A 10,436-nucleotide genomic window follows, 5' to 3' on the forward strand; every position below is an offset into this window, starting at 1 on the left:
TTCATCCATTAGTACTCTTGTATTAAATAATTCATTCAGAGGTGACATGTCATTAGGATGGTCATACTTTTAACTTCGAATCATATGAAATTGCTTTTAGAAAATAATTATTTTATAACCAAAAAATGCAACTTCTGGTCATAATTTAACTCAAGTTTTTCTTTTTAAACTTTTTTTTCAAAAACAAAATCTTTTAGATCCCATATCATCTCAATCATGAAGTGGCAAAATCCTTCCCCATGGTTTTTCAAACCCGAGTGAATGCATCCCTTTGAGATCGAGAAGATAATACGAGGTTCTCACTGAAAATATATTTTGATAGGTATACTCACGGCCTATGTAGGTTGGATAAATTAGGGATTCCCTATTTTCAGTCCTATATATGATGTCTTGTTTTCGCTGCGGACCAATTCGTTAACACACTGCGGAGCCATTTGTATTAACAACACTATAGCCCCGGGTCTTTATTGAAGTCGATGCTTCTAAATAAGCAGCCTTAAACTCGCTTTTCTCGAAAATTTTATTATTCATATACGCTTTACTCACAAAGTGATCTCAAAACCATTCACAATACATCATCATATAACATATGCATGCAATCGTCCTTACATTTAAAAAGCACATAGAGATTCAAATATCACCAAAATACAAGTTTTAAATAGTCAAATGGGGTCGATAGATACAAACAAACGAAGATTAAAGTGTCCACCCTTGGATAAAATTACTTTCAACGCCCATGCTTCTTGGAACAGATGATCCTTCTCCAAGATTGTAGTGATGATACCTATGAAAACATTCCAATTGTCTGATAGGTAACGGTGACATATGTGGCATTTAAAAACTGATAGAACGAGGTTCCTCTTCAATTAATAGATTAGGAAAAAAAACTAAGAAACTTGAGCTAATGTAGTAATATTGAAACGTACCCTATTTCCAGCACGGGTTCTCGTTTCATGTCCATCGGTTGGGAAGCCTGTTGGACAAGATAGTTATTGGTTCCAGCCAATGCACCAGCATTCCAAGGGAAAGGAAGGGTTCTTAGGCTACTTTGTCCTTCTGCTTCATACTGCAAATTGCAAAGGTAAGCATCTCTGGATTGGCTAGTTGTGGATATTTACACAAATCTGAGTCTTGTAGAAACAAAAATACCGATGACATTTCTAATGAAACCTTGATCTTTAGTTGTTTGTTCATGTCTCCGAGCTGCCGTTCCTGGCAAAAATAGAATGATGTTTTTGCAGTTATCTTTACTTCAAACTAGCTGTATTTTATATTTTCTGTTTTATGTAACACTTGAATAAGTGGAATACATATTTAAAAGCCTTTCGAAAAGCAGACGATCATTCACTACTTATTTATATATGGATCTTGAAAGTCTTTTAAACAAGAAAAAAGAGATTTTTTTCCAATAAATTTAGGTTATAATGTTATAGTATGAGGCATGAACCAACACGAGAGTCCGATTCATGATAGTCCATTTAATGTTTCATCCAATTTTGGCAACATTAACTAACCATGCACTAAGAAAGATCTTAGGGAAGAAAGAGGATATACCTTTCTGCGAAGCTCTTCCATTTGCTCCATCATAATCTGTGTCTGTAATGGTCACGAAAACAGGAGAAAGAGATCCATCATAAATTTGGCCCATTGTCTTATTGAGAACAACATAACAAAGATGCATTTAGAAGTGATGTGAATGCATTATGCAACCAAAGTTTCTCATTACAATATCAAAGAAAGATCGTGTTAATATAAGATGAAAGATATCTCCAGTAATATGAGATAAACATGGCAAATGTAGTACCTTCCTTTGCCTGGCTTGAGAAAGAGCCCCTTCAAGTTGCTTTTCAAGATTCTGCAATTCTTTCAGATTCAGAGGTCCAAGATCTTCTCCAAGCAAATGCCTGTAAATATTTATATCGAAATTTAAACATTCATGAATCACCAGTCCAAATTATTTCCATCTGGGATAATTAACTTCAACTTTAATTGACTACACACAAGTGTCAAAATTTTTTTATTGACTACACATAGAAAGAGCAAATTAAGGTTATCGCTATCTTTGAATCTCTATCTTTTGAAACCATGGTGAAACTCATTATAATTTGGAGAATATTGGCAATGACCTTTGAGTCCGTTGAAGAGATTCATACTTGGCCTTTAATTTTGCGACTTCTTGATACCAGCTCTGAGTAGACACCAAAAATAAGTAGATAAGAAGTTTCAACTTTATGGATTAAGTTACAACATATATCAAACCGGACTTATAAAATTAAAATTAGTTCACATCACAAAGTTGTTCTAAATCAAATTAACCTGTGCTTCATTTTGATCAACACTGTTATCATGAGGATTAAAGCAGCAACGCTGGTAGCGATCGATGGTCGTAGTCATACTGCCCAAAAAAAATATACAGATCAAGAAGTGAATAAGAAGGAGAAATTAGGTAAAACAGAAATGACAAAGTTGATGTAATAAGATTAAGGTCAATGAGTGCTGCACAAGAACATATCGAAATAAGACATATGAAGATTATATCAAGGTTGTGTAAGATGGTTTGCATATTTTTAAAGAAGATAGTTATTTAAATCATATCTTAACTAGTGGTGATACATTGTATTAGAATCAAATAATAATAATATAAAACGACCGACATATTTAAGAAATTAATTAACTATATATGATAATAGACTTAAGAATGTTAAAAGTCAATGAATTTATTTTCTTGATTTGTTTGGAACTTATAATGCTAATTTCAAATTAGACTTCTAGGAGAAAGAGAGTTTTAGTCGAAATGGATTTTTAGGGATGAGGTTAAGTCGCAAAAATACTTAATGACCCAAATTGTTAATTTTTCAGCGATTAATGTACCATGATTTGTACACTTGATGTCACGGCCCAGTCCACTTGTGATATTGTCCGCTTTGGCCCGAGGGCCTCACGGCTTTAAAACGCGTCACAACGTGCGGCGCCCATACACACTGGCTCTGATACCAAATGTCAGAATCAAACGAATCGCTATCAAATCAATGCTCGAGCTGGCACACCGGCCTCAATAAGTGATACTCGTATGACAGCGTCGACAAAGCGCCATCAAATCCCAAATCTCATATCCAATCATCGGGGCCACAAATGTCTATGTTTTTAAGGGTCATATAACACCAAACATAGCATTGTGTTCACAAACCCCAGAATCCAATCAAATCATATCAGGGTATCCAAGGATCATAGCTCAACGTGCATGTCATGTATCGATGTATGCATCAAACGATGTGTGTTAACAAAACATTTATTTTATACATCGATATTCCAATCACAATGTCATGTATGCCACATCAATCAACAAATAAGGCATATAGACATGTATTCTCATTTCAATCAATCAAACCAATCCAACATATATCATATTTGTATTGAATGTTCTGATTTCGAGGGCGAAATATTTGTTAGCGGGGGAGAATGTGATGACCTGATATTAATTACTCAATTATTTGGCAAGAATTGATATTAATTATTTTAAAGTGCGAAATTAAAATAATTAAGCTAAATAAATTTAATCGTGTGTTAAAAATGTGTATTAGAAAATATCGGAAGTATAAACGATATTAAAATACATGTCGGAATTAAATAGCACACGGGAGTTGAAATAAATTGGACCGGGTCACAGTCTAGCATTTTGAGCGTTGTGGAGGTAGACATCATACATCTCAGTGTGGTGGTGTACGTGGGACATGTCATAATTGCGGTCAGAAAGGACACTTTGCTAGATCTTGTCCAAACCGTACTCAAGGGCAGATGAGACCACAACCGTTTCCTCAGAACAGAGGTGGTTTTTCGGGTGGTTCGTCTCAGAGACCCTTTACTCCTGCGCAGTCTTTTCAACAGTCCAATTATCCACAGGTTCGGGGTAATGCACCTCAATCATTCCCAGGTCCACAACAGGCTAGAGTGTATGCTTTGACAGAGGATCAAGCCAGAGAGGCTCCAGGTGGTGTAATCGCAGGTACTTGTTTAATTAATGGTTACACTGCACGAGTTTTATTTGATACAGGAGCATCTCACTCTTTCCTCACATCCAATTTTGTTGATGAATATGACTTTGTGACTACATCATTGCATGAGTTTGCATCTGTGTCCACTCCAGCCGGTAAAGTGATTTTATCAGGGCAGATTGTGTTGAACTGTGTATTTCATTTCGGTGACAGTATTATGATTTCTAATTTGATTGTGTTACCGATGTATGACTTTGATTGTATCATTGGTATGGATACCTTGACAATTTAAATGAGCGTGTAGCAACCCCTTGTGACGCGTTTTAAAGCCGTGAGGCCCTCGGGCCAAAGCAGACAATATCACAAGTGGGCTGGGCCGTGACATTTGGTATCAGAGCCAGTGTGTATGGGCGCCGCACGTTGTGACGCGTTTTAAAGCCGTGAGGCCCTCGGGCCAAAGCGGACAATATCACAAGTGGGCTGGGCCGTGATATTGGCGTCCCCGATACACTTTTAGATCCACTTGAGCTAGATGAACTCGACTGACCTTTCTTCTTGAAGTTCTTTCCTCTGGGCTTAAACCTTTGAGGTTTTTGGTGTTGGAAGAACTGCTGCTACTGGAAAGGCTGCTGAGGTACATAAGATGATGTACCCATTGTTAATTGCATTCCTCCACTGGGTATTTGTAAAGTCTGCTGCTGATTATTTCTTTGAAATCCTGCTTCTAATCTTATTGCCTTGTTGACTGCATCGGCATAGCTAACCGGATTACTAGCCAGAACCAAGGAATATAAATGAGAACCCAATCCTTCCAGAAATTTCTCCATTTTTTGCCCCATCATTACCGGCGATATGCGGCACGTAAGTCAATAAAGATGATAATTGTCGGAGCATATTCCGCAACTGGTAAATTACCCTGAACCAATTTATGAAATGCAGATGATTTGGCAGCATAATAAGAAGACGGAGAATACTCTTGTCTGAACTGAGTACTGAAAACATCCCAAGTAATAACCGTGACAGCATCACGCAAAGCCCTGGCAGTAGCCTCCCACCAACGTTCAGCATTGTCCCTCAGCTGAAGAACTACTAATTTTACTCTTCGGTTGGAATCATATTCCACCAAATCAAACAAATTATTCATGGCCCTTAACCAACTTTCAGCTTTTTCATTACCTTCGGAGCCATCAAAGATAGGAAGATTCAGATTCTGAAATCTCGATACCACCAATTCCATATCATTCACTCTACGGGTTATCTAATCAACTGAAGGGCTCAATATGAATGTGTGCTCAACAATGTATATCAATCCATAGATTATTCCAATATATTTGAAAATCATGTTTTATTTTAAGAAAACGAGGAATAATCTTAAATTTGCATCCAAATTCCACAAAGAGCACATAATCACATAATTCACATAAAATCAATTAACTCACATCAATTAAATTACACGTCGACATAGACGCTGTAAGAAATCGATCAATCCGTACCTTAACCTTCAAATTAAATTACCACAATAATTACGAAGACCTCGGCGCTTCCTGGTTATCAAAACCTGTGGCAATTAATTTATTTTCATCAATTAAATACTCAACTCTTATCCAATTACAATTTACAAATTCCAGCTTGTACCTAGGATCGATTTTAAGGTCATAACTCAATCAAAACCTAACCGAATTACACTTATCATATATGGCTGAAATCCTAACTCAAAATCCCACATTTCATTAGCTTTCTACAGCCACTGGAAAATCGTAATTACAATAAGAAACGGATTTGTTATGATTTTTCTACCATAATGTGTCAAAAACCGAACTCTGTACTGATGCGTGCAGAAGACATTCTGTAATTCGAGTTTGTGACCTGTTTTCACTCGGATTCTGGACTTGTGATCTAAATGAAAGTTGTAGAGATATATCTTGTCTTCGAAACGATAATTGACCCGTTAAATTCCATTAAGAATTGAGGGAGTTATGCTCATTTTACCGAAACTGCTCAGTCTGGGAATTCAGTCCGCGAGTTGGTGAGTAACAGCATGTTATTTGACATTGTGACCTCAATTCTGGTGGAAACGTATGAAGAAGGACATTGTTGAGTTTATTTCTAAATTCTGGGGTAGTTTTCAGGAAGCGATGGGTACGCATGAACTGTTTTATTATGACGTCTATATGATGTGAGATTAAATACTATTTTTAGTATTTAAATTATAGAAGAAATATTTCGGGCTCATTGTAAAGAAATTTTAAACTCGTTTTCCGCTGTAATTAGTTAACCCTAATCAGATTGCATTGTAATAACGATTAGGAGCTAAGGGCCCCACATAGTATGGTATCAGAGCCAGTGTGTATGGGCGCCGCACGTTGTAACGCGTTTTAAAGCCGTGAGGCCCTCGGGCCAAAGCGGACAATATCACAAGTGGGCTGGGCCGTGACACTTGACAACAGTGGTAAGTATGAATACAAAAATCTCTAACATAAAATGTTAATTTCCGTTGAAAATATGTAATAAAAGCTATGAAAATAGGAGGTAAGTACATCATTTTCAATAAGAAATCAGGTTTCAGAGACATAATGACAGTAACATAAATCATTATTTTCTTGGATCTAAAATCTGACAAATATTTTCTTGAACTCTGGATTATGTAAAAATGATTATATCTTGAACGAAGGAAAAGAACAAGTGAAATATTTCATTTAGCAAAAATAAAAAGAATTATTTTCTAAAATTTAAGTGTCCTTTTCTTTTAAAAGGCTTAATTAATTTTATATTTTATTACAAGATCGCTGAGAAACAAATCAGAAACAAAAAATTTGGAAACTACATGCAGATTTTTCTCGTCGAATTAATCTAACTTTAAAGATGATAAAAAAATTCACCAAAATTCGCAGAAAGAAATCTAGGAAAAAAAGGAGATAATCTTGGTGGACAGCAGTTAATGAAGAATTTCCTCTCACAGTCCCCAAAATTTTCTTTTCACCAAAATGCATAGTCAACACAAATTCATGCTTCAAATCCTAAAATCCATATAACCCAAAAGAATAATACCTTCTTTTCCACAATAAAGAATTTCACCAGAATATGCATCATGGCCTTCCCCAAAACACATAAGCCTCACATATTTCAGTCTTTTCTTGAAATATGCGTCTCTTTTGTAAGCACAGTATTTTTCTTCATGAATCATAAAGATTCTCATGTTGCCAGAAAATCTTTTTGTGTGTGTATATATATAAATATCATGATTGAAGGGGTGAAACCAGTGAAGAAATTAACCACTGAATATAAGGATGCAAAGAAGAAAAAGACAAAATCTGAAGCTTTTTCTCCAAAGGGTGTAAACTATACAGTACTTCATATATTTCTCGGGTACTCTTTCCCACTAAAATTCTGAAGCATTCAATTTAAGAGAAGGCAAAAAAAGTGAAAAGAGAGAGAAAGAGAGCACGGAAAGGAGAGAGAAACCCTAGATCTTGCACAGATGTCCAAGAAGAAGTATGTAATTGATCAACAGTAAAACTAAACGACCACCTTACAATTCACAACAAACCTCGTCACTATGATCTTTTGCTCTCAGTAAAGCAGACAAACGTGTCGATCCCTCATTGGGAGATTTCCAGAAAAAACATCAACCTTGAGTCCATAAATATATATATATATACCAGAAGAAATATTTTAATGCAAACACAGGATAAAAAAATAATTAAATCAATCCTGAAACTTAAAACCATAGGCTTAACAGAATTCCAGTGTCATGTGAATCTTGATGTTCTTGTGAGCCACAAAACCAAAGGGGTCTATCGAAAAAAACTAATCACGAATTTTTATTCTATTTTCTTTATCCTTCTTCATCGTGTCCATATAAATTCTAAGGAGTTTCTACGAAAACCTTTGCTACCTTTTGGTTTTTAGGTAGGTTTCAGAAACACCATATGACAAAAAATCCCAAAACAAGTTTACCAGAAAACCAAGGTCAAGCACATATACATCAGATATAAAAATATGAAAATGGATATTTATGTACACATGGAATCATGAGTACTAAAGTGAGATGTGTCTGTTTTCATAGATGTATGCTCATATATGTTTTGTTTGTATATGTGTATGTAGACCTTGTGCTGCTAAATTCATAGAGCTTTCCCCTGCTAGAGAAGATGATAAGGGAAACCTCAGCATCACAAAGCACAGAGAGTTCATAAGCTTTCTTCAACAGTCCATTTCTTCTCTTAGAAAATGTAACCTGTCTGTTGATCTTGTTCTCTATCCTCTTCAGCTCCACTCTCCCTCTCCCCATTTTTTCCCAAACAGTGCTAGGTGTAGTGTGAGTGTAAACGTCTTTCTGTGCATATATATGTGTGCGTGGTGGAAGGAATTTGAGGGAAATTAATGGAGGTGGGGTGAGTATATAATAAAGTAAAGGGTACTGAAATTCCTTCTCTTTGTGAATGTAGAACGCTTAGTTCTTGGATTTTTCTCTTGCAAGAAAATGGTAATCTAATAATTCTTCTCTTTCTTCATCCCTTTTTTTATTTTTTCCTTTTAGCAATATGTGCTGATTATGTAAGCTGAAAACTTACCTCTGCACAACACTATCTTTTCCTTTCTTCTGTAAAAAACTAAAACTAAATCCTTCCAAAAATATAAAATTAAAGACTCGCTCTTTCGAGTGTGACAGTACTTTTTGGGCATGGGAAGATCAAAGCTTCGAGAAATCAGTCGCCTCTGTGCACCCGTTGTCATTCTTTTATTCGAAATACTATGCTTTAAGATTAAAACCCTAATTCTAAATACAGAATTATACCCCAAATTACAAAAAGAATTACATTAATATACCGCAAATGTTATACAAGCACTACTTAATTAAGGCCAATATGTGTTAGGATAATAATTAAGCCTCACAAATAATTAAAAAAAAAAATCATGTTCATTGGGTTGAAATTTGAACCATAACACTTGATCCCAAGAGAAATGAACTAAGGTCTTAATTTTCATCAGTCTTGTGATTTCTGAGTATAGAAATTTGAGGCCAAATTTAATAGAAATCTAACTATATCGTAACTGTCACCATATATTTCGTTTAATCGAGTCTTGATGTCAATGTATAAAGAATTCTTGGAAAATTCAATGCACACATGTATTCTTTGAAGGAGTAGTAGAACTCCAGTATTTTGTTTAAAGATTCTATCATTCTCTTTTAAACTCTATATCTCCTTGGTGTGTATCCGAAAGTGGCGATCTCTTATTCCTTGTATCCATATCTGATCAATTCCTTTCGGGTAATATTTATGTATTCCGTGGGTTATCATACTAAGTGGAGAGCAATTTTAGCTTTGTTATCTATCTTTCATCCTTTTAAACCAACAAGTATCATTATATTAAAGGGATTGATAGTGGACTAAAAGTTTAGTTTCAACATTATTGTGTGAGCTATTGCATTATTGGGTAATGACTGATGCATGCATTCGATAAATTTTGGTGTCCAAAGGCCAGTAAGATTTAAAGTAAGACAAAGACTGCCGTTTCCTTACTCCTGAGTCGTAAATTAGCAGCAGTGATTGAAGAACAGAATTCGTAGTACATGTGACTGAGTCAAACTAGAAAAAGAAAGGGGAAGTTTAAGAATTATACGAGAACTGGCCTGCCCCATGTGAAAATGGGCTTAAATTGTGAATGCTTACGTCCATTTGGATAAAAAAACAAGAATGTTTGATGATTTCAGCTTCACAAATACTTGGCAGTTTTGGTATGTTTGGTTAATTGTATTAATCATTCATTAAACTTATATATATATTTTTAATGTATACATCCAAAGTAGAGATCTTTTATAATATGATTTAATAAAGTGAAGTTCAATCAGGAAGGATTGTTCATGATGTTTCTTTTCGAACATTTAGCTTGATTATGGGTGAAATTGTTATTAAAGTACCTCCTACAAGTCCTCGTCTCAATTCGGTCCATGTTGTTACTGATTCACGAAAACATCCTTATTTAACTGGAGAAATTGCGAATTTGGTTTTACATCATGTTTATTTATTTGTGATTTTGATAATATATATAATTAAATTTCAGTTTCGGTCATATTTTTTTAAATTTTGACAAATAGTCATTTTTCATATGGAGTAGTGATGAATTTGAGTTACATCAACGTCATGTCGGAAAAAAAATCAAAATTATAACAAAAAACAAACAAACAAATTAGATATCGGACTAAGATCCAAATTCGAAATAGAAAGTATCAAAATTGCAAAGAGGCCAATATACAGAACCAAAATTGTAATTTCTCTTATTTAACTTTTCTATACTTCAAATTAATATCTTCCCAATTTTGCAAGCAAATAAAATGGAAAATTTACAAGATTCCTCCTACAAGTTGGTTTACTTTTGTTTTTGGTCCTATAACTCATAAAAGTTTGGTCTTGTTATAATAATTTGGTCTTTTTCCCCACT

The 10,436-nt window shown here is 34.9% G+C and overlaps 1 protein-coding gene across 2 annotated transcripts; it reads right to left on the reverse strand.

The window, feature by feature from the left end:
- Positions 1-519: 519 nt before the first annotated feature.
- Positions 520-8,686, reverse strand: LOC142519318 (agamous-like MADS-box protein MADS3). 2 transcript variants are annotated; one of them, XM_075622295.1, is made up of 8 exons: positions 8,102-8,686; positions 2,317-2,395; positions 2,127-2,188; positions 1,805-1,904; positions 1,555-1,596; positions 1,171-1,212; positions 927-1,066; positions 520-784 (listed from the first exon to the last, which is right to left on the reverse strand). In XM_075622295.1, exons 1-8 carry the CDS (start codon positions 8,281-8,283, stop codon positions 697-699), a joined length of 735 nt encoding a protein of 244 aa, XP_075478410.1. In that variant the 5' UTR covers positions 8,284-8,686; the 3' UTR covers positions 520-696. The 2 variants fall into 2 exon arrangements, with proteins under 2 accessions (XP_075478410.1, XP_075478409.1); XM_075622294.1 differs by having other exon boundaries at positions 524-784; positions 1,150-1,212; positions 8,102-8,672.
- Between the last annotated feature and the right edge of the window lie 1,750 nt (positions 8,687-10,436).

The sequence above is a fragment of the Primulina tabacum genome, chromosome 11 (assembly GCF_025594145.1).
Source record: "Primulina tabacum isolate GXHZ01 chromosome 11, ASM2559414v2, whole genome shotgun sequence".
NCBI classification, from domain to species: Eukaryota; Viridiplantae; Streptophyta; class Magnoliopsida; order Lamiales; family Gesneriaceae; genus Primulina; species Primulina tabacum.

Excerpts from the sequence above, each read along its gene's own strand:
- LOC142519318 (XM_075622294.1), bottom strand. The coding sequence starts at position 8,283 with ATGGGGAGAGGGAGAGTGGAGCTGAAGAGGATAGAGAACAAGATCAAC. Across the intron at positions 2,189-2,316 it reads TTGATCAAAATGAAGCACAG|AGCTGGTATCAAGAAGTCGC; the intron begins GTTAATTTGATT and ends GTGTCTACTCAG. Across the intron at positions 1,213-1,554 it reads TGGAAGAGCTTCGCAGAAAG|GAACGGCAGCTCGGAGACAT; the intron begins GTATATCCTCTT and ends TATTTTTGCCAG.